The following is a 23339-nucleotide window of genomic DNA, read 5'->3' as shown; positions in this document are numbered from 1 at the left end:
TTTAGGAAAAAAATCTAGATTTCCTTCAGAATCAGAACCGTTAAAACTGTGTTAAATTTTTCAAAAAAAAAGTTCTTTTTCTTGTTTTTTTCGAATTATCCTAGATCAGCAAGAAGTTTATCCTTTTCTTTCTCAACAATACACCTAAATTATGTTTGAAGTTCCTACTTTCCCTTAAGATTTTAGGTCAACGCTAAACTAAAAAAAATCATAAAAGAAAGAAAAATCCTTTACGGATTTAAAGAGAAAGTTTCCCGGAAAAATGAGAGATTTCTCCGTATTAAAATGCGCACAATTTGGCAAAGGATGTAGTTTAGCTGAAACCGGAAGTTCACTCGTTCGCTTCTGGTAGCCGTTTGGCGTTGTGGATTCACATTAATCTGTGCGAAGCTCGAGAAGCTGGAAAGAGCTAAACGCTCGGTTTGAGATAACGAATTTGCTGCTTGATTAAAGGCTTAAAGCAAATATGAAGTAATTACGCTTATTTCATCCAACATTCAGTGATATCTCTGAAAACGTCATGAAATATGTAATAGAGAGAAAAAAAGAAAATTTAAGCTGCTAAAAATTTAGCCGTTTCGCGATCATTTTTATCACGTTTTTAGTTCTGGAGGATGTTCTCCAAAAACATTTTTCAGTCGAAACGTTTTCTTAGGCCTCATTTATACTTCAAAATAAAGTATTTTCAAATTAGAAAAATAATTTAAACTCGGGAAAATATAAAATGTTTTACTTTTATGTCAATCTGTGAATTAATAATTAGGAAAGGAATACAAATTCAGAAAAAAATGTTTTGTCTCCATTCATGTGCTTTTTAGTTAGTTAGAATTTTAAGTTTAAGCTTCAAATTAATAGATTAATCTTCAGGTTTCATAAACTAATTTTTTAAGTATCCTAAAAATTAGAATTTTTAATATTTTTTGACTATTTTAACTCAAATTTGTTCTTTAATACACTCAGAAAAATTATTTAAATTGATTTTGAGAGCATAAAAGATGCAAAAAATCCTTTTTTTTTTAATTTTCACAAAAGTCAAAATTCGGTTTAACCCTTTAAGGTTTTTTTTGGTCATATGCTGACCCAAACGTGAAACATTTTATTTTTTTGCAATTATTTATGAATGTAATTGTTTTTCCATGTTACAAATGCATCAAATTCCCGCATAAGGGGCCAAAGAAGACGTTCTGAGTGAGAAAAGTCCTCTAAAAAAATTCATAGAATAAAAATCGCGATAAAAGAGCGCATGTTTCAATGTTTTTATGTTTCACGTTGGACGTTAAAGGGTTAAGGAAGAGTTTTAGAGCTTTTTCCGCAAAATTTGAAGAATTTTAGTTTGAAATTGAATTTTCTAGACAATTTTGATATTAAATTTCGCGGAAGTCTCAACAAAACAATTCTAAAGGCATATCTGGGTTAAAAACCAGGTGATTTAGTTAATTTAAAAGAATTTTTAAAGCCAAAAGCTTTCAAATAATTAATTTTAGAATACTTAAGAATTTAATTCAAAAGAATATTTAAGTAAAAAAAATCAAGAAATTATCAAAGTCTTGCCTTGAATACTTCCTTTGAATTAAGTATACGCGTGCAGACTCCCGAAAATTCGCCTTGAATTTTTGTGATGTCGCCAGGAAGTTCTTGATAAAAGAATTCGCAAATTCCAGCTTCTCTTTATCACATAAACATGCAGAAATGAGCAAAAAAGCAAAACTAATGTTTGTCCTCAACCTCGATCAACATTCTTATCACATCTCTTCCTCTCACACCCACTTTCTGCTTGTCTGCGCCATTGAAAAGTCGCGTGGGGAATTTCTCAGTCACACCGCTGAAACCCAGACTGAATGGAATCCCCGGGAAAACCACATGGCGTCCCCACTGTGGGGCCTTATCGCTCGTGGAGAAATTATTAGAAAAATGCAAAAAAGACTGCAACGTTGCCCCATTTCCACTTTTTCCCACAGTGATGATCAAGAGGTGGCGATGCGGTTTGATCAAGTTCCTGTTCAGCTGGAAGATTTGATTAAGGAGAAATTCCCCGGAACAACTGAGGAGCTTCCGGAAGATCCTGCTGCTGCTCCTGATGTGCAGAATGATGCTCATGTCGGGAAGGGTTTTATGGAGAACTTGATGGGGATAAAGAAGGGCTACCATCATGGTCATCATGAGGGTCATCATGGGCATGATATGCATCACATGTTTCACGGTGGAGGTGGCTTCAACTTCCAAATGAAGCAACATCCTTCCTCCTATGGGCAACATTCTTCATCATATGGACAGCATTCGGCTTCGTATGGGCAACATCCTCCCTATGAGCATCATCAGTGGACTCATCATGAGGGTGGAGCACTCCCATCAGGTCTCATATCGCAAATGCAGGGATGTGCGGGGCAACCGAATCAACCGCTAAATGCTGTGCTAAAGTGCACCTCCAACAGCAACACCTGCAAAGCCACCTGCATGGCGAACTATCAATTCCCAAATGGTGAAACAACCCTCCTGATCTCCTGCGTTGAAGGAGAATGGATTGTTCAGGGGGCAGAATGGCCTCAAGTTCCTTCGTGTGAACGTGAGTTTACTTTATTATCAACTTGAAGTTTGTACACTTTTTGAATACACTTTTCCTTCCCGGAAAGTGCCATAAGTGCCTGGAAGTTGTGCAGCCAACCTGCTCATTGTATCAGGAAGTTTCTAAGGGATCTTAGGAACGTCCTTTTTAACACCCGGTTGATCCTTGATTTCATCTTTGGGTCAAAGTCTTAGTTTATAAAAATGCTTTACGCAATTGGAAAAGGGACTTCCTAAATTGACAGATTTTGACCTAAAGATGACATCAAGGATCAGTCGGGGTTTAAAAAGAAAGTTCCTAAGATCCCTTAGAAACTTCCTGATGCAATAGGCAGGATGACTACACAACTTTCAGCCTCTTATGGCACTTTCCGGGAAGCACATCAAACCATTCCGGGAAGAAAAGTTTATTCAAAAAGTGTACAAACTTCAAGTTGCTGACTTTATTCCTTCGTCATAAGGCAATCTCTGCAACATCTTTTCATTTATTTATAATTTTTTAAGCAATCTGCATGCCAAAATGCCAGAATAATGGGATCTGCATCTCTCCGGGTGAATGCAAATGCTCTGAAAATTTCCGTGGACCACAGTGTCAGTATGAGAACAAGTTGTGCCTCCAGAAACCTTCTCTTCCTTCCAATTCCCGGCAAACGTGCACTTCCAGCCAATGCACGATATCCTGCGCCAAAGGCTATCGTTTTCCCGATGGCACAACAGTTACCAATGTGGTCTGTCGCGAAGGGGAGTGGACCCCAAAGAGGGGAGATTGGCCAACTGTCCCAGATTGCCAGCGTAAGTTCTGCTGCAGATGATCCTGGATTTATTTATTTTTTTAAATGAAAACATTGATCCTTTGCAGCTGTGTGCTCTCCAAAATGCAGAAATGGCGGAAATTGCTTATCCTTCAATGTTTGCCAGTGCCCTCCGGAATTCCGTGGACCACAGTGTCAGTACAGTGTGGATAATTGTGCACCGAAGAAGATGAAATTCAACGGAGGATACAATTGCTCAGGGACCGGAGACACCATCAGCTGCACCCTCTACTGCCCACAGGGTGTTAATTTTGACTTCCAACCTGCTCCTGTGTACACCTGTAGCTATGCCAAAGGAGTCTTCTCCCCGGAAACTGTTCCCAAGTGCGTCTTTGGGGATAATATGGATGTTATCTCAATGGGGGGATACAAGCAGAACACCCTGATTCGTACGGGGCAAACTATTAGTGGGGGAAGTTGGTCATTTTCCGGAGGAGGTGGTGGTGGGTATCAAGAGATTGAGATAACAAAGACACGAAAGTACAAAGATGGTGGTGGGTATGAGATTGAAGGGCAGCAAGGGGAGGAATTTGAAGTGATTCAACTGCCTGGAGTTTACAATCTCTACATCTCCAATGACGTAGGGATTGTCTTCCGGGAACCAAAGGCATCAATCTGTATGACATGGAATGGGAATAAAGTGAAGACATTCGATGGGCTTATCTACAGCTCCCCCTTCTACTGCTCTCACACCTTGATTCATGATCAGGTCGATGGGGCTTTCAGTGTAATTGTTAGAGCTTGTCCTCTGGGCGCCGTACAGCCCTGCCCACATAGCCTCGTGATCTTCCTCCTCAATATGATGTACACGTTTGAGAAGGTGAATGGAACTGTGAAGTTTTCCAGCCCTAAATCCGAAATACCCATCCCGTCTCAGCTCACGGGGATGAAGGTCACAATGATTGGGCATAAAGTGAAGATTGTCCTGGAATCCATTCAAACTTCCATCCTCTGGGACACGGAGAAGTTGGTTGTTGTGGAAGCTTCGGCATCACTGTGGAATCGAACAGGAGGGCTCTGTGGTACAATGGACATGGATGTTCGGAATGATTTTATCTCAAAAACCGGAGCAAAACAGAAGCTCGCAAGGACCTTTGTGGATTCGTGGCGAACACCAAATGTCGACGTGGATAAGAGTAAATGTATTGCAACGCAGGTGGAGGACATTGATACGGCTAAATGTGATCCGGAGGTGCGGAAGAAGGCTAAGACGGTGTGTGAGAAGCTGGTAAAGAGTTCCAAATTCACAAATTGCCTGGAAAAGTACAATGCTGATGTCCTTGTTGAGTCATGCATTGCGGATTATTGCTTCTGCCCCGTGGCTGAGCATCCGGAAGAATGCTCATGCGATGGTGTGTCGGTTTTTGCTCAAGATTGCGTCTTTCAGGGCATTGAGTTTGAGCACGGATGGAGGGATATGGAGATTTGTCGTGAGTTTGGATGAATAAAAAAGAATCTTTGGGCGTTTTCTTATTTTCTTTGATAATTTGCAGCTCATCCTTGTTCCGATGGACGAATTTACAGGGCTTGTGGTCCATCTTCGGAGCCATCCTGTGGGGTTGCTGTAACAAATGAAAAGGACCCGCAATGCAGGGAAGGATGCTTCTGCCCTGTTGGAACAATTCAGCACGATGGGAAGTGTATTGATCCCTTCCAGTGTCCTTGTCAATTGCGCGGGAAGTCCTTCAAGGCTGGTGCTCAAGTGAAGAAAGACTGCAACACGTGGTAAGTCAGAAAACTCGAAGAAATATGAGATTCCCAAAGAGTCCTTACAAAGGGATAATTTTCTCAATCAGTACATGCGAGAATGGTTCGTGGAAGTGCACAGATGTTAGCTGTGGATCACGCTGTGGTGCCATTGGGGATCCTCACTATGTCACTTTTGATGGGAAACGTTTTGATTTCATGGGAAAATGCTCCTATCGTTTGTTCCTTACGGAAAACGTCACTGTTGATGCGGAAAATGTTGCATGTCCCGGAAGTATTTCCGAAGCAATGGAGCTCATCCCTACGAGTCTCGATATGCCATCTTGTACGAAATCCGTCACGATTTCCTACAAATTCGGCGATGAGAAGCAGCGGAGTATAAAGTTGAAGCAAGGGAGGGTTATTCTGGTGGATGGGCAGGAAGTGAAGAAGCTCCCGAAGACTCTCGTGCGGGGACTCCTTAAGATCCGTCAGGCAAGCTCGACGTTCCTTTCGGTGGAGTTTCAGGATGGATTGAAGATTTGGTGGGATGGGGTTACGCGGGTTTACATTGACGCCCCAGCTTCGTATCGCGACAGGACTCAGGGGCTCTGTGGGACATTCAATTCCAATCAACAAGATGATTTTCTCACCCCAGAAGGGGATATTGAATCCGCCGTTGAGCCTTTTGCTGACAAGTGGAGAACTAAAGAAACATGCCCCTACATTACGGACACAACTCCTGTTCCTCATCCTTGCCAGGTGAACATTGAGAATAAGAGCAAGGCTGAGAAGGTTTGCGGGAAGCTCAAAGGGAAGATTTTTGATGATTGTCATTGGTACGTTGACTACATGCCCTTCTACGAGGATTGTCTCTATGATGTTTGTGCCTGCAAAGGGGACGATGTGAATGCCTGCCTCTGCCCCATTCTCTCCTCCTATGCTGCTGAATGTGCCCGCCAAGGTGTTGTCATCAACTGGCGCCTCACAATCACCGAATGCGGCGTCAAATGTCCTCCTGGGCAGGTGTTTGAGGAATGTGGAGATTCCTGTGCGCTCACATGTGAGGATCTCCAGGCAGACTACCCATGCAGGAAGCACTGTGTGGAGGGATGTCGTTGCCCCGATAGACAAGCTCTCAATGAAGACAATGAATGCATTCCAGTAGGAATGTGTGCTTGTGCCTACAAAGGACTAACTTTCCGTCCCGGATACAGAGAAGTCCGTCCTGGGAATAAATTCCTCGAACTATGGTAAAGATTTCTCTTTTAAAGTTCTCTTAGAATCCTTAAAAGCTTGAAAATAAATCCACAGCAAATGTTCCGGAGCTACGTGGGATTGTGTGGAAGCTAAGGATGGGGATGCAGAGAAATATCCTGCAGCTGCAGATATCCGGAGTAAATGCTTAGCCAGCAATAATGAAGAATTCACAACTTGTGAACCAATTGAACCGATAACTTGCAAAGTAAGTTCCTTCCTTGACAAATCCTCATCCTGAGTCCTTTCAGGAGATTCTATAGGGATTCAGGAATTTGTCTTTTCTTCTCACTTTCTGTGAGGTTAGAAAAGATGCTTATGTAGTAAAAGCTTATGCAATTGGCGATATTCGTCTCTACTTGCAAATACATAGACGCTAAATTAGTGGGTGCTCCGGCCGAAGTGACCGGATTGACGAGAGACACCCTCGTAGGTAGAATTATCGCTCTCTTGGAGTAGATCGACGCTGCCCAATACCACCATTCACTAGTAAAATGTCCACTCTTTGTTTTTCAATCAGTTTTTCTTTATTTGGACATTTAATTCACTCTTAAATTCTAATTTTTCCTCCACACACGCTTTCACACATTTTTCATTTTCTAGTAGGATTGACAAGAGAGCAAGATGGCGGTCTGTCGCTCCTATTTTCCTATCAACGACAGCGCCGCCGGTGGCAAATTCATGTTTTTAAAATAACGGTTATTTATAACGAATTCCCACACTTTCTTACTCAGAATATGCATGAAATTGAGGAATCAACCCCAGCTGAATGTGTGGCAGGATGTGTTTGCAAGAAAGGCTTCGTCCTGGATATGTCAACGAAGAAATGCGTCCGCCCGAAGGATTGTTCCTGCCACCATGGCGGCATTAGCTACAAGGATGGCGCAAAAATAAAGGAAAATTGCAACACGTGCGAATGCAAAGGTGGCGCATGGAAGTGCACAGAGCATCAATGTCCAGGAGTTTGTACATCCTGGGGTGATTCGCATTTCACCACATTCGACGGGAAGGATTTTGACTTCCAAGGTGTTTGCAATTATGTCCTGGCAAAGGGAAGTCTCGGCAGCACTGATGGTGGCTTCTCTGTGACAATTCAGAATGTCCTGTGTGGCTCTCTGGGGGAGACTTGCTCAAAATCAGTTCATATTTCAATTCAAGGAAGTAATCCCGAATCCTTGACACTCTCTGCGGATTCCCCAATTCCTGGGATTAAGGACAGCCACGATAGGCAGAAGAGCGTTCAGAATACAACACTGAAATCCTTGCTGGTGTACAGAGCTGGGATTTTTGTGGTTGTGGAAGCACCAGAGTTGGGATTGCAGGTGAAATGGGATCGTGGAACGAGGGTTTACATCACCCTGACGAATCAGTGGCGCGGGAAGGTTCAAGGACTCTGTGGGAACTTTAACAGTGACATTCAGGATGATTTTAAGACCCCTTCATCAGGTATTGAAACGAATCCGGTTATTTTTGGGGATTCCTGGAAGCTTCAAGATTATTGTCCGAGTAAGTTTTTTTTTAAAAATGTTTTTAAGGATCTTTAAGAGTCTTAAGGACTGAAAATAAAAATTAAGGAAAAAATGCTTTTTAATAGAAACAACAGAGCAGGTGGATTCCTGTGCAAAACACCCGCATAGAACGATGTGGGCTCAGAGAAAGTGTGGTGTTCTCAAGACTGGAGCCTTCCAGGCTTGTCATTCAGAAGTTCCCGTTGATAACTTCCTCAAACGCTGCACCCACGACACCTGTGCCTGCGATCAAGGTGGGGATTGTGAGTGTCTGTGCACAGCCCTTGCTGCCTACGCACATGCCTGTGCCCTAAAAGGTGTCCCAATCCGTTGGCGAACACCTGACCTCTGTCCAATGCAGTGCGATCCCGAATGCTCCTCATACAATCCTTGCATCTCAACCTGCCCTATTGAAACCTGCGACAATGCTATGCCTTCGGGGAAAGACAAGTGGATGTGCAGCGAAGACAGCTGCGTAGAAGGATGCAAGCTCAAAGGATGTCCAGAAGGGCAGATTTATTCCAATGAATCCTACTCTGATTGCGTTCCAAGATCAACATGCAAACCAATCTGTATGGAGCACGAAGGGATCCTTTACTACGAAGGTGACGTTGTTTCGTCTGATCTCTGCCAGACTTGTCGCTGTTCACGAGGTAAGAAAATCTGCAGCGGAGCTCCTTGTCCAGTGGGGGTGACAACCGTAGAAGACATGTACATTACTCTGAGACCCTATCAGGAGGAAGACATGAAGTGTATCAGTGGGTGGTCTGGGTGGATAAATCAGGATGTTTCATACGTTCAGGATATCGTTGAAACGTCCAAAAAAGCGCAAAAGATCGGAGACAAAGAACCGCTTCCATCATACCTGCTAATGGTACGAACTTGGTCAGAAGTTCTAAGACTTTGAGATCTAAATTCAGAAAACTTCTAGATGATTCAATCTTATCTTGCAGAAAAATGTAGAAGGAGGTGAAGGAGCAACTTGTTCCCCATCGAAAATAGCCCAGATTGAATGTAGAACCGTTCGTGGGCACAAGTCTCCAAAATCAACGGGAGAGAACTGCGAATGTTCCTTGGAGCGTGGTCTAGTATGCGAAGGATCCTGCTCAGACTATGAAATTCGCGTTCTCTGCGATTGCGATGGAACTTACGAGGTTGAGCATAAAACTCCAGCCCCACAGATTCCTTCTGTGTGTGATCCAACAGTACCGCACGTTGAATTTCCAGGAGATTGCTACAAATTCCTCCACTGTATGCCAATGCCAGATGGCTCGTGGAAGTATGCGGAGAAGACGTGTGGGCCAACAATGATGTTCAATCCGCAATCAATGGTGTGTGATTGGGTATTTTCTGTGGCTGAGATTAAGCCTGAATGTGGGAAGCCTAAGGAAGAAACAACAGCAGCTCCGGTTAAAATTCTTGGTAGATGTCCTCCTGGGGAAGTCTGGACTGACTGTATGATCCCATGTGGAAAGTCATGCAACTACTACAATTGGGTAGGTCTTCTTAATTCGGAATTAAACTTGAACTGTTAAAGAATAGAAGAAGTTCAAAATCTAGGGTAGTTAGTGATTGTTTACAAATCAGACTCTTGCCTGTTGAAGGACAAGAGAACTTCATGAAATTTTAAGTAATTCTGATCTTCAACCTTTATTTTGAAATATTAAGATTTTCTTAGCTCCAAACAGCTTCTTTGAATTCATTTAAATTTTATTATAAAAAATTCTTCAAGTCTGATTTTTTAAAGCCTGATGTAGTAGCAGGTTAATGAGGCCTTATATTTCAGATGTTAAAAAAGAACGGCTTCTGCTCTAGTGTGTGGGATGAATTGGTTGGTTGCGTTGGAGGATGCATTAATGCAACCTACGCGGAAATAACTTGTCCTCCTGGAGGCTTGTGGAGAGATAAGTCCTCGTGTGTCCTGCCCAATCAATGCACTTGCGTTAGCAAGAATGGAAGCGTAGTCAAAGTAAGGCCAAATTCTTTTTAAAAAATTCTTTGACTAATAACTTTGATTTCAGCCAGGAGAAGTCTTCAGGGAATCCGATTGTGAGCTCTGTCAGTGCCTGGATAATGCCTATGTTTGTGATTCAACAACTTGCAGGAAGCATGAAGTACAGTACACCGTTGCCGTGGAACAGACTACAGAAGTACCTCCGATAATTTTCACAAAACATCCAATCCTTGTGACTCCTGCTATCCCTCCTAAAGTCACTGAACGTCCTCTAATAATTCCGAGTACATTGTCTCCACCACCTGTTTGTGATCTGGACAAATATGAGCTGATTCCTGTGCTAAGTGGAGAAGACAGTCAAATTCCGGATACAGCTTTTTCAGCTTCGAGTGTTTTGGGATCATCTTTTGAGCCCTACTACGGTCGAATTAATTCAAAACCCAATGAAGTGTCAAGCGGAAGTTGGTCTCCGGCTGTTAATGATGACAAGCAGTACCTTCAGATCGCTTTCCCGCAGTTAACGCCTCTATACGGAGTTCAGATCAGTGGAAGTCCAATCTACAATCACTACGTAACGCTCTATAAGATTCTCTTCAGTTACGATGGTGTGGCTTTCAGTTATGTCAAAGATGGGGATGAGCCTCAATTGTTTTATGGGCCAGTTGAATCTCATGCAATGACTGAAACATTGTTCAAGGTTCCCTTTGAGGCTAAAGTTGTGAGGATTCTTCCGCTGAAGTGGCATCAATCCATTTGTATTCGAATTGAATTGTTGGGATGTGGGAAAGTTCCTCCGAAAGAACGGCAGGAAGTTCTGCCGCAAAGCAGAAAGAGAACCACAACAACGTCGACAAGTACAACAACCACGACGACAACAACGACAACTACAACAACTCCAAAGAGCGTAACTGAGTCAACCACAACAACAACAACGAAGAAACCAACTCCAGCTCCGATAAAATTAACAACTTCAATAAAAGAGGAAGTAGTTCAGCCACTCTGTGATGATCCGATGGGAATTGAGAACGGGAAGATGAGTCCTCCGCAGATCAAGTTTAGCTCTTCAAAGGCTGATCATTTGGTCCTAAGGACACCTCCCAGTGCAATTGAGCAGCTAAAATTGACTTCTTCGAAGGGATGGATGCCGAATTTGGACACAACGAATGAATTTGTTGTTTTTGACTTCTTGGACAAGAGGAATCTTACGGGGCTTCAGGTGAAGGGTGGTGACTACGGGTGGGTTACAGCCTACAGGGTCTTCTACAGTCAAGATGAGCAGCTGTGGAATCTCATTATGAGTCCCGATGGCTCCGGGAAGCTCTTTGGAGGACCCGTTGATGGACAAATCATTAAGGTCAATATGTTCAAGTTCCCAATTCAAGCTAGATACCTAAAGGTCGTTCCTACTAAATGGCATCAGGCGATAGAAATGAAAATTGAACCACTTGGATGCTTCCAACCGTACCGTAAGTACCTTTTTTGCAGTTCTTTTGAAAATCGGAAACAGTCTTGTTTTGTCAAGACAGCTTCCGATTTTAGAATTATCCTTACAATCTCCTTCATTCCGTTTCCCCTTCAGCTGTAATTGAGGAGGAGAAGAAGATTGAAGAAGTTGGACAAAAACCCAAAGTTCAGTGCGGCACCTGTCGTGGTGTCCTTCTGCATCCAAGCGCTTCCGAAGGGATCTGCAAATGCTACCCACCGCTCGCTTGGAATGGTGAGGAGTGTATTCAACCGAGTCAGTGCCCCTGCATGGTTGGACACATTCCCTACGACGTTGGAGCGCATTTTGAGCTTGAAGATTGCTCTGAGTGCGTTTGTGTCCTTGGTGGGAATTCTCAGTGCAAGCCCAAGGAGTGTCCTCCATGCGAGAAGGGTCTTCGTCCTGTTAAATCCCCCAATTGTGTCTGTTCGTGCGAAACTTGTCCGCAATTTACGATTCTCTGCCCAACAAGTGGGGAATGTCTGGCTGAGCATTTATGGTGCAACGGGATCATGGATTGTCCTGACGATGAGATCAATTGCAAGCCCAAAGGACCTACAATTGAGACAGTTTTAAGTAAGATCCTTTACGGGGGATGTTTCCTTTCAACGTTTTGATTTTATTTGTTCTTCTTTAGATATAACAAAAACCTGCCCTGCTCCGGTTTGCCTGCCCGGTTATCGTGTTAAGGTGATCGAAAAGAAACCCATTGAGTCCGCAATGTTGGCACAAAAAACAAAAGGACGATGGAGGAAGATACATGCAAAGTATTCCAAATTCAATTTCAAGAAGCAACGCTACAACTCGCGCTTGGCTACTCCGTCACAGGCGACACAGGCTGTTGATGAGCCGGAGAAGTGTATTGAATTCATCTGTGTGCCGGAGAAGGTGATAAAGCCAAAGGATGAAGCAATGGTGCTTACGTGTACGAAGCCAACATGCCCCGAAGGGTACACTTTGACCATGGAGAAGCCAACTTCCCCAACAGCCTGCCCCACATTTGACTGCGAACCAATTCCGCAGAGGGATGCTGTGTGCAATGTAACCGGAAGGATGTTCAACACCTTCGATGGGATGGAGTATAAATTTGATGTTTGCAGTCACGTCCTGGCGAGGGAGTGGAAAGGAGGCAATTGGACCATCACATGTAAGTTTGAGAAAAGCATTTAGAATGCTTTTTTTGGGAGTTTCTTAACAAAGCAAAGCTACTTGAAGCTTATACACTTTGCTTCCCGGAAAGTGCCATAAGTGGCTGGAAGTAGTACATTCATCCTGTCCAATGCATCAGGAAGTTTCTAAAGGACCTTAGGAACATCCTTTTCAACACACCGAAAGAAAAAATCACTAGAATTAGAGATATTTTTACTCGCAATCAGAGATTTGCCCCAGTGAACTGTGTGTCTCTAGAATGGGTACACAAAGTCACTAAATCTGTGGTTGTTTGATAGCAATGAATTAGCACAAAAACTGATTTAACCACTCGTATTTGACTAAAAATTGCAATAATCGCAAGAAAGTTTATTGTTTATAACCTAAACATAACTGTTCGGAATTGAACAAGATCTCTTTATTCAATATTTTATCCAAATCGCAAACTTCAGGCAGACCAAGCCGTAACGTGTAATTTTGGTCTGAAACAAAACATATTCTAAAATCTCTCAAATTTAAATCTCCTATCTTAAACTTACTCGAGATAATATCCCTCCTAAATTGGGCTTGCCTGCCTTTCTCTTCTCAATAAATCTTCTAATTCCCCTGAAAGCAAATTATAAATTAATATTCTAACATTTCTTCATTCCATTTCTTCTGATTCTAACCTCACTGTTGTCCGTGTCTCTTTTCATCAACTTTTCTGGGCGTTTACTTCTTCTTCGCCTAATTTTCCCTGTAATACAGAATCATCTTACTCTACTGATCATTTTCTTAATAGTTTTCTCTACTTACATTCAATATTAATCGGTAAATTTCACAAATAAATGGAGAGCACGCGACAACTTCTACTTTCTTCACTAAAGTCCTTACATCATAAATCTAACCTGCCTGAAGTATGCGCTACTTAATACAAATTCAAATATTTAAACTCAAACGACTAAAACTAATTTTCAACAAATAACAAAGAATAAGCAAAATGACAGAAAAACCCGAATTATGACATTGTGACAATCGGATTTAGTGGCTCATGTGTCTCTACGCTGGAGAATCAAGTCCACTACTTTAGCGACGAGCCCCAGTAAACAACAATTCTCTAAACCTCTAGCATTTTTTTTTCTTTCGGTGCACCAGGCTAATCCTTGATTTCATCTTTGAGTCCAAATCTGTCCATTTAGGAAGTTCTCTTTGAATTTTCTTGAAGCGTTTTTTTAGATTCAGATTTTGTCCTGAAGATGATATCAAGGATCAACCGGGTGTTGAAAGGGAAGTTCCTTAGATCCCTTAGAAACTTCCTGATGCATTGGGCAGGATGAATGTACTATTTTCAGCCACTTATGACACTTTCCGGGAACATATCAAACTGCTTCTTAACAATTATGCTTCTTTGTTCTTCGTTCAGTGCTCAAGAATTGCTCAGCTGGTGACTTTAGGTGCACAAAAGAAGTGGAGATCACTGATGTTGAGTTCGAGTGCATCCTGACGCTCTATCCGGATCTCACGGTCAAGTACAATGGGTACATTTACACGGTGGATCAGCTACAGAAGGGCCTAGCCAAGATGAATTTTGGTGTGTCAAAGGTTGGCGCAACGGTGGTCTTTGTGTCGCACAATCATGGCTTCTGGGTGACTCTCGATGAGTACGGGGACATTAAGATTGGTGTGAGTCAGAAGTATTCATCGCACGTTGATGGGCTCTGTGGGTACTTCAATGGCTTTCCCGGGGACGATAAACACCTCCCCAATGGGCAGGATGCGAAGTCAACGGTGGAATTTGGGGATGCGTGGTACGTTGATAGGATATCGAAGGATAATTGTCAACCACATGCATGCCCACGGGATGTCCAGGAGGAAGCCCTGCAGATTTGCAATGCAGTCTCCGGGGAAACATTCAGCGTGTGCGAGAAATCCGTGGATATGGAGAAGTTCACGGCGAAGTGCATTGAAACGGCATGTGAATGCCTCAGAGCAGCACGAACTTCCGAGACGTCGGGGAAGCCTCCGGCGCATCGATGCAAATGCTCAATTTTGCAGGGATTTGTCCGGGAATGCTTGGCGGCTGATGATAAGGTTCACTTGGACACGTGGAGATCAACGTATGATTGTGAAATTCCCTGCCCACCATCCCTCGTTCATCGTGACTGCTACAGACGGAGGTGCGAGTTGTCGTGTGATACTTTGAAGAGTGATGACTGTCCCTATTTGCCAGGAACATGCTTCTCCGGGTGCTACTGCCCCGAAGGAACTGTGCGGAAGGGAGAAAAGTGCGTTAAACCATCACAGGAATGCAGAGATTGCGTCTGTGATGGCTTCGGGCAGTCTCAGTATGTTACGTATGATAAGAGCAATTTTACATTCGATGGGAATTGCACGTATCTCCTCACCAGAGATCTCGTAATCCCAGGTGTCTATACATTTGAGGTCTTTGCAACGCTGGGGCAGTGCAAGGGTGCCTCAACGTGCACGGAAGCCCTCCACATCCTCCACAATAACAACATTGTTCACCTTCAGCGGAAGCAGGGAACGAATGAGATTGAAACTTTCGTCAATGGGGCTCAAGTGCGACAACTTCCGTACGCCAAGGAATGGATAAAAGTTACAGAGGAGCCGGGAAAACTCATCAGAATCCTCCTCCCGCTATCTCATCTGGAGCTAACGAGCGCCTTTGAGGATATGTCCTTCTCAATTCGCGTCCCCAGCCTCAAGTATGGATCAAAAATGGAGGGATTGTGCGGGGATTGCGATGGTGAGCCCGAGAATGATTTAGTGATGAACAAAGAGGTGAAGGAAGTGAAGGAAAATCCCACAATTCAGGACATTGTAACAAGTTGGCAAACCAAGAATCCCGCTCTCAATCTCCCCGCTGATGAGTGCGTGAGTGAGGAACGTGCTGAGATTAATTGTCTCCCCCTGCCACCGGAGAAGGATCCCTGCATGAGGATTTTCGAGCAGGAAGTCTTCGGGCAGTGTCACCTCGTTGTGGATCCCATAATGTACTTGTCATCGTGTCAGCAGGATCTCTGCCGCACGGGGGCCAGTCAGAAGGGGGCATGTGAATCCTTGGCAGCCTATGCGAGGGAATGTGCTCAAAATGGAATCTGCATTGATTGGCGAAAGCCCGATTTCTGCCCCTACGACTGTCCAGCACATCTCACGTACAAAGCCTGCGGCTGCAGGGATTCATGTGAGACCTTCCTGAAGAAGGAGCAGCAGCACATTCATCTCGATGTGTGCACTGTGAATCACGAGGAGGGATGCTTCTGTGCAAATGACAAAATCCTCCACAATGGCATTTGCATTCTGCCCAAGATGTGTCAAGCCTGCGACGATGATCACTTTGCCGGTGATATCTGGTACAAGGATGCCTGCAATAGGTGCGAATGTTTCGCCGATGGGAAGATAATTTGCACAAAGACCGAATGCCCAGCAGAGGAGGTGGTGTGCAATCGTGGATTCCGTGCCATTGAGATGCCAACAGTTGACTCATGTTGCAAGAAATTTGTCTGTGGTGAGTGATTGCACATGGATTTTATCGCCCTGCTCGTAAAGATATGAAACCTCTAAAACCTCCCGCGAGTTTTCTTTTTTTTGAGGTGCGTGAGCTCATTTTGAGGCATGGCCTGATTCTTTTATTTTTTGTGGAGCAATGCAATGGAATTTTTGAAGAACATTTGGATGGAAGTTTTGAAGATTTTCCGGGAAGTTTTAAAAATAGTAAAAGAAGCCTAAAAAAGTCCTTAAAATTCAAAGCTACTAAAGGTTTTGCAAAGGATTAATAAATGGAAATTTGAGGGTTTTTAAGAGTTACAAAGGTGCTCTTCTAGATACGTTCTGATCTTTGAAAATCAATACGATCCTTTTTTCCTATTATCCTATTTTTAGAAAATTATTTAAAATCTTTTTAGTTTATGTTTCAAGCAGTTAGAAAGGAAGCATCAAACGTTAGAACAAAATGTTAAACATTATAAAAGAAACGTCAAAAAGCGTTAAAAAATAATCTTCTAATGTTAAAAATATTTTGAAGGAAATTACAATGCACGTTAGAACAGAAATGTTAAACTTTTGAAAAATAAACGTCTTACATTAATAAAAGTGGCAAAGGGTACAAAAAATAACAAACGTTGGAAAAGAACTGTTAGTAAAGAAATGTCAAAACGTTAGCAAATAAGCGTCAAACTATTGGAACAGAAAGATCAAAAATTATAGGAAAAATGTCATATCTTACAAAAGAACTGTCATTTTTTTTAACCCTCCAAAAAACCATGGTAGGTCTAGCGAACATTAGAGTTCATTTTTGACCGACATAACCAAGTATAAAATTAATACAATTAGAAAAACATAGAGACTAAACTAAACACTTTGGGCGGCCATTAAAAAGAACTGTCATAGAAACGTCAAATATAAGAAGAGAAACGTCAAATTTCAGAAAGAAATCTTTTAATGTTAAAAAATGTTATAAAAGAAATTTTAAACGTTAAAACAAAAAATGACAATATTAGAACATATCAAAAGTGTCAAACGTAAGAGTAAGCTCCAAACACTATAAAAGACGTCAAAAGTTAGAAAAAAATTAACATTAGAAAAATAATGTCAAACCGTTAAAATATAAACTTCAAACCACATAAAGAAATGTCATTTCATCAGAAAAGAATCAAAAGTTTTGAACAGAAACAATAGGGCTTTAAAAAAGAAATGTCAAAACGTTAGGATCGAAAGAAAGGTCAAATAGATAAAACAGGAATGACAAACCAATAGAAAAGAAACGTCAAACGTTTAAAAAGGGTCCTGTCATCTGTTAGAAGAGAATCCAGGGCCTTAAAAGAAACATCAACAGGTAGAAAAAAAAATCTTCCAAGGTTAAAAAAAAATTACTAATGAATTGTCAAAACTTTGGAAAAGAAACGTCAAACGTTAGATACACACGAAATAAAACTGCAAATTTGAATTGAAAGGCCGTTGAAATATAGATTAGGGTAATCTCAATTTTTTATTTATAAATCTCGACTTTTAAGTCCTTTTTAGCCCTTTTTAATTCATTTTCAATCCTTTTTCAACATTTTTTTTTTACATAAAATAAAAACAAATAATTAGCAAAATGAACCTCAAAATTCATCTCCAATCTCCTTTTCTTTTAATCCTCACAGTTCCGGAGGAAATTGAATTAGTTCAGCATGAATGCCCTGACACGCCGCTGCCCAAATGTGGGGAGGATCAAGTGAAGAAAATTGAAAAGGACATCAACAATTGCACGAAATTCATTTGCGAATGCAAACCTGCTGATGATTGTCCACCACCTGAGGAATTCCCGCAGAAACTCCTTCCTGGCTTTAGGGTTGTGAAGGATTCCTCGGGATGCTGTCCAACAAGTCGCCTTGAGTGCGATAGATCCCTCTGTCCGCCAAAGATAAGCAAATGCCAGGAAGAATTCTTCGAAATCACCGAAACACCAGCAAAGGAGGGAGAATGTTGCGATGTTGTGCGATGTGAGGAGCCAAAGGGGGTTTGTATTGTGACTGAGGGTGCAAGTAGTGTGTTGAAGAAGATTGGAGAGAAGTGGAAGTCTTCGGATCCGTGCCTGAATCTCATTTGCTCAATAACTCCAAGTGGAAGCGTCACTGTGAGTGCTGAGAAGGAAACGTGCGACGATCAGTGCAAAATTGGCTACAAATATCTTTCTCCAACATTTGGCTCGGACAAGTGTTGTGGGCAATGCGTGCAGTCTCATTGCAAAGTTGAAGATGAATTTTACGATCTCGGAGCTGAGTGGAAGAGCCCGGATAATTGCACGAATTTCCGCTGTGAAATGAAAGATGATCAATTCTATATTGTTGCTGAGCAGGAATCCTGTCCGAATGTTGAGGATTGTCCCGAAGGGAGGAGATACAAACAGGGATGCTGCACGTTGTGTCAACCAGAAATCTCAGAGCAGAGTAAAGATTTTTTTTTTAAAAATATATTTTATGTGAAAGATTTTTAGCTGTGTTTCTTTCAGACACAGCTTTTGTGTACCGAGCAAAATCGAAAGTCGTCAGATCGGTCTCAAACTTGGTATGAGCACGAATTAGGGTCCCCACATTCCAAAAAACGTATGCGCCAAAAATAAGTTTTTTCCGGCCGTCCGTCCGTCCGGAATCAATCGCTAAATTGCAAGAGAACGGTAATAGATAGAGACTTGCGGTAAACGGCAAAGTTTAAAAGTCGACTGGAAGACATCCGATTATGAGGTCAAATCCACCCTCCCACCCCCCCTTCCACCATTTTGAATAACCTCAAAATTTTGTTTTCGCTATATCTCAGCCGCTATTATAGCTAGAGGGCTGAAATTTTGATATGTTGTAGGGGCCATCAATACCTTTCCAACGATACCTCATTTTCGAAAATCAGTCAAGCCGTTTAGTCAATATGGCCGCCACAATTTTTCATCGAAAATCGACCATAACTAGAAAACGGCTAGACCGATTTTGATCAACCCGGGCTCAAATGAAAGCTCTCAACAAACCCTACAACTCTCTAGAACATCGGAAGTTTCAAAAATGACCGCTAGGGGGCCAAAAATCAAAAACAAAATTTTCGATGAGTTTTCGATGAATATCTCGAAAACGACGACATAATTTTTTTTCATTTTTTGATATGTTATAGCTGACCATATTATCTAGCTCCATGCCAAAAATGAAGAAAATCTATGGATCCGTTCTCGAGATATATCCTTCCAAAGTTGGCATGTCATATCTTGGGTTCTACAAGTCCGATCTTGATCAACTCAAGCGCTCCTCCGTAGCCACACCTCCCCTCATATCGTTTGTCAACTGTGTCTATACAACGTGCACTGTGAGTTAATGTTTTATGTTTACCCTGACTTTTTAAGGGTAATTTTATTTAACTTATTTGTGCTGTCCCTAATTAAAACTTTTATAAGATTTTAAACTTGGACCAGTGATAAGGAAACGATCTGTGATATCAAACTGTGATATTACTTTAATAAGAGGGAAGGGATGGGACAAAACGGCTTGGGAGGCCTCAGACAAAGCGGGCCGTCAAATGGCGAGCCAACTTAGGTGGAAAGGATCTGGCAAATACTAGTGTGTGCGGAAAACAAATACACACGCATGCACAGAAATAACACACTAGCCGATCCTAAATGATAACGGCAACCGGGCCACAAGAAACCGGCAATTCCAGCCCAGTGCCATTGCCTGGGTTGCAGAAATTTCTTGAAACCCTACAAATGTCTAGAACATTGCAACTTCGAGAAATGACCGCAAGAGGCGCTAAAGTCAAAAACAAAGTTTTCGAAAATTTCGAACTCGAATTTTTCGAAAATGGCGACATAAATTTTTTTCATTTTTCGATATGTTATAGCTGACTTCAAGACCTTTCAAACAAAAAAAAATTTACGAAAATCTATGGAGCTGTTCTCGAGATATGGCGTTTTAAAGATTTCTTGGGGGATGACTTTTCAATTTTTCCCGACTTTGCGCGTATTTAAATGAATTTGCGTTCTAGTTTGCTCTCACAAAATTGATACACTGAAAGAAACACAGCTCCCGTAAGCTTGGTCAGCTTACCAGTACATTTTCAAAACGATTTTCTTTCATTTTCTTTTTGCAGAGAAATGCATTCCTGATGTTCACACTGAAGCTGACACAGTTGGTTTAATCTCCCAGGCAACACCCACTCATGGGCAATGCAGGAATCTCTCACCACTGCCACTCTTGGATGTCCTCCTAACATGCTCAGATGGTCACAAATACAGCACCAAAGTCCCCATTCCCAAAACATGCGATTGCTCCCAATGCCCTGCTCTGTGAAGGTTATCAACGGCAATAAATTGCAAAAGAAATGAGGAAGAATCGAATAAGAAATTCGCCAAAAAAGCAGAACAAGAAGCACAAAACTCTTTTTTTTTTAATTGACGCACAAGCTTTGTTTTTTGAGATAGCCAATAAAAAAAGAAGGTGAAGACACACAAAATGTTGCTTTGGAAGTTTGTTTGACTTTTATCACAATTGTTCCATATTTTTTTCGCGTTTGTGTACCGCGTGGTGCAACTGTTAAAATACGTTGTTTTTTCTTGACTATCTCTTCGTCGTAGGTATTTCACAGTTCTTTTGCCTAATTAGGCTTCTGTGGGGGAGAAGGAATTTTGGGGAAGTTTTCATTTTTTGGGAAGATTTATTTTTGATACAAAAAGGCGAAAAATTGATTTGAAAAAATAAGAGAGGAGTAATAATAGGCTCTCAGGTTGTTCTGGATCGTAAGGATCATTAACACTTTAAGGATCGTTCGATTATGCGCTGACCCAAACTGGAAAAGAATTTTTAAGGACTCTTCTAGTTAAGATTTTTGAGTAATTCTTTCACCGTAATGAAGCTAAAGGATTGATCCCAAAAACTATTTTATTTCAGGAAATAAAGGATTTTAATTATGTAATAAAAAAGTCTTTATTGAAGTGATCAAAGCTCATTAAATTTTGAACTAAACTACAAGAAAAAAACGTTAAAAACACGTAAGAAAGAAAAGACGAAGAAAGTTTAAACGGAGAAACATTCTATCTCTTTCAACTGTAAGCTTAAAGCTCTAAAATTTCCAGATCATTGTAAATTTGAAAAATGATCACAAGAGTCGCTTAAACCTTTAATCAAGGGGTGTTTATCTGCCGAATATTTTGATTTAATTCAGCGAATCATCCGAACATTGGTAAATCCTAATATTTCCTTCATCTAAAAATCCCTTTAATTTGGTTTTTTTTTTAAGATTTGAATTTAGTAGCTTTATAAGATTTTTTTCATTTTGAAACCTTTTAAAACTGAAAATCTGGAAAACTTGTTTTCAGGTTGAATTTAGTACTTTCAGATATTAAAATTTAGTATATTTTAAGTCTTAATTTATTATTTTCTTGAATTGAATTTAGTACTGTTTAGGCTTCGATGCAGAACTTTTCAAAGCTTTTTGTCTTAAATAGGAACCTTTTTAGTACTAGTAGAACGCAGTATAAAATTTTCAACTTGGATTTAGTACTTTTCAATCTTGAATTAAGAAAACTTCTTCAAAGCTTTTTTTCTTTAATCTGAACCTCTTTAGGATTGAAAAACTTTTATTAGTTTGAAAAAAAACTGCAGGAGTAAAAGGACCCTAATGATCCTGAAAAAAGCTAAAAAATTTGGCTTTTATTGAAAGCTCTCTCAGCCTCGAAAAATTTAATTTTACTTTAAAGCATTGCAAGAAAAATTGAAGTCTAATTTTCAATCGCTTCTGAGGTATGTTTTCCGCCTTTTCCACTATAAAAGATACGCTCCTCAGTGTACCTTTGGTTTTTGTGCTTGATGAAAGCTTTCCTCAACCTTCTCCTGATTCAAAAGTTTATTTTTCTTCTAACAAATCTCTGTCAGATAAAATCATTTCATTGAGAAAAAATGAAGAATTTTTGGCTTTTACTTTCTTTCTTCTTTACCACGGCTTTTGGGCAGAATTTCTCGGAAGAAATTCACTTTATTGTCTTCCAAGAGAATCGTCCAGTGAATACGTCGGAGTTTGAAACGAAGAATCCCGTCGATTTGGGTTTGTGCAATCCGGGTGATGAATTAGCGGTGATTGTGCACGGATGGCTCGAGAGTTGCTCCCATGAGTGGCTGCTGGATCTCGTGTCGAATCTCACGGAAGTTCGCGGAGGGTGTATCGTGTGCATGGACTACAGTCGCTTCTCGAAGAATCCCGACTATTTTGCTCTCGTGCGGCAATTTCCGCAAATTCTCAATGTCCTCTATGAACAGTTGAATGACTACCGGAGGGCTGGTCTTGATCCCAGTGATACTTACATGTTTGGATTCAGCTATGGGGCTCATCTCTGCCTCCAATCTGCTGCTCTTCTCGGTGAGAGGGTCGTCAAGGAGATTGATGGTGAGCTTTACTTTTAATCCTTTTAATTACAATTAATAAAAGCGTTGAAAACCGTTGATAAATGGAGGCTTTTTGAATTAAATTGGGGGTGTTTTTTTCACCCCTATTTAAAGCATAGCAATTATTTAACCCATTTATGCCTGAATTTTGATACAATTTATATTAAAAAAAATCTTTCTTTTCCTTCTTGATTCCATTTAGTTTGCGACCCAGCTGGTCCAGGATTCCCAAATATGCCTGACCCACTGGTATCAGCTGAGAATGTTCAGTGTATCCACACAAGCAACGACAAAGGGACTCATAAGAGAAATTGCCACCAAAATTGGAATATGGGACACTGCGGATGGAGCCAAATTGCAGCTGGACCCTACCCCAAAGGTTCCCACGGGCTCTGCCCGTATTTCTACAACAGCGCCTTCCGCAATTTCTTCGTAGCAGTTTCCCGCCCAGCTGCTTGCCCCGCAACACCACGTGATTGCCAGGAGCATCCTGAAAACTTCCAAATGGGCTACATGGAGAGACGAAAGCAGAAAGCCTTTGGGACGCTCTACGCGGCTTCAACGAGGAATTATCCCTACAATTGAATACGATAGTTGTTCTTGTAGAATTGATAATGAGAAATAAATTTTTAATTGAGATTTATTCTGTCGTTTATTGGAGGCTTTTTTCATTGGAGATGTGGTTCAAGAAAAAGGAGAAAATTGCGCTTTTTTTAAATTTTGTTCAGCGATGTTTTGAAAATTTATTTCCTTCTTCTTTAAACTCTGGGATTAATCACCTGAAGTTAAATTATTTTACAATTTTCTTCTCAATAAATTTTATTTGAATTGATTTCTCATTGATTTTGAACTCAATTTTATTTTAGCTTTTTGGGTCATACGTTAACCCAAAGATGAATTTTTTTGATTATTTTCCCAAACTTTTGAATTTTTTCAAGTTCGAAGTGCATTTTAATCATGTTAAAAAATCATGTAAAATTGATCAAAAAAACTTTTAGTTTCTGCTTTAAAACAAATAATATTTTATTTTAA

At 41.1% G+C, this 23339-nt stretch overlaps 2 protein-coding genes and 1 long non-coding RNA gene across 5 annotated transcripts in view; 2 read left to right on the top strand and 1 right to left on the bottom strand.

The window, feature by feature from the left end:
• Nucleotides 1–20382, top strand: part of LOC129791535 (hemocytin) — a 30701-nt gene extending 10319 nt beyond the window's left edge. For all 3 annotated transcript variants that reach the window (XM_055829697.1, XM_055829698.1, XM_055829696.1), the window contains exons 2-17: nucleotides 1959–2563; nucleotides 3067–3354; nucleotides 3422–4804; nucleotides 4868–5099; nucleotides 5171–6313; nucleotides 6375–6525; nucleotides 7052–7823; nucleotides 7912–8699; nucleotides 8779–9321; nucleotides 9612–9794; nucleotides 9847–11245; nucleotides 11359–11838; nucleotides 11900–12409; nucleotides 13814–15919; nucleotides 17556–18341; nucleotides 20020–20382. In XM_055829697.1, coding sequence (XP_055685672.1) covers nucleotides 1959–2563; nucleotides 3067–3354; nucleotides 3422–4804; nucleotides 4868–5099; nucleotides 5171–6313; nucleotides 6375–6525; nucleotides 7052–7823; nucleotides 7912–8699; nucleotides 8779–9321; nucleotides 9612–9794; nucleotides 9847–11245; nucleotides 11359–11838; nucleotides 11900–12409; nucleotides 13814–15919; nucleotides 17556–18341; nucleotides 20020–20219 — 11569 coding nt within the window. In that variant the 3' untranslated portion in view covers nucleotides 20220–20382. The remainder of the gene's footprint in view (nucleotides 1–1958; nucleotides 2564–3066; nucleotides 3355–3421; nucleotides 4805–4867; nucleotides 5100–5170; nucleotides 6314–6374; nucleotides 6526–7051; nucleotides 7824–7911; nucleotides 8700–8778; nucleotides 9322–9611; nucleotides 9795–9846; nucleotides 11246–11358; nucleotides 11839–11899; nucleotides 12410–13813; nucleotides 15920–17555; nucleotides 18342–20019) is intronic.
• Nucleotides 12650–13298, bottom strand: LOC129791543 (uncharacterized). The gene is made up of 4 exons (XR_008750726.1): nucleotides 13207–13298; nucleotides 13080–13147; nucleotides 12951–13017; nucleotides 12650–12893 (listed from the first exon to the last, which is right to left on the bottom strand). It is a non-coding gene; the product is annotated as an uncharacterized LOC129791543 (long non-coding RNA).
• A 1371-nt stretch (nucleotides 20383–21753) lies between the features above and the next one.
• LOC129794311 (lipase member H-like) lies at nucleotides 21754–22892 on the top strand. Its single transcript, XM_055835108.1, has 2 exons — nucleotides 21754–22308; nucleotides 22510–22892. Exons 1-2 carry the CDS (start codon nucleotides 21825–21827, stop codon nucleotides 22890–22892), a joined length of 867 nt encoding a protein of 288 aa, XP_055691083.1. The 5' UTR covers nucleotides 21754–21824.
• The last annotated feature ends 447 nt before the right edge of the window (nucleotides 22893–23339 follow it).

This window comes from Lutzomyia longipalpis, chromosome 3, assembly GCF_024334085.1.
Source record: "Lutzomyia longipalpis isolate SR_M1_2022 chromosome 3, ASM2433408v1".
NCBI lineage: Eukaryota > Metazoa > Arthropoda > Insecta > Diptera > Psychodidae > Lutzomyia > Lutzomyia longipalpis.
The sequence above is the reverse complement of the archived record's forward strand: the minus strand, read 5'-3'. Positions and strand labels throughout refer to the sequence as shown.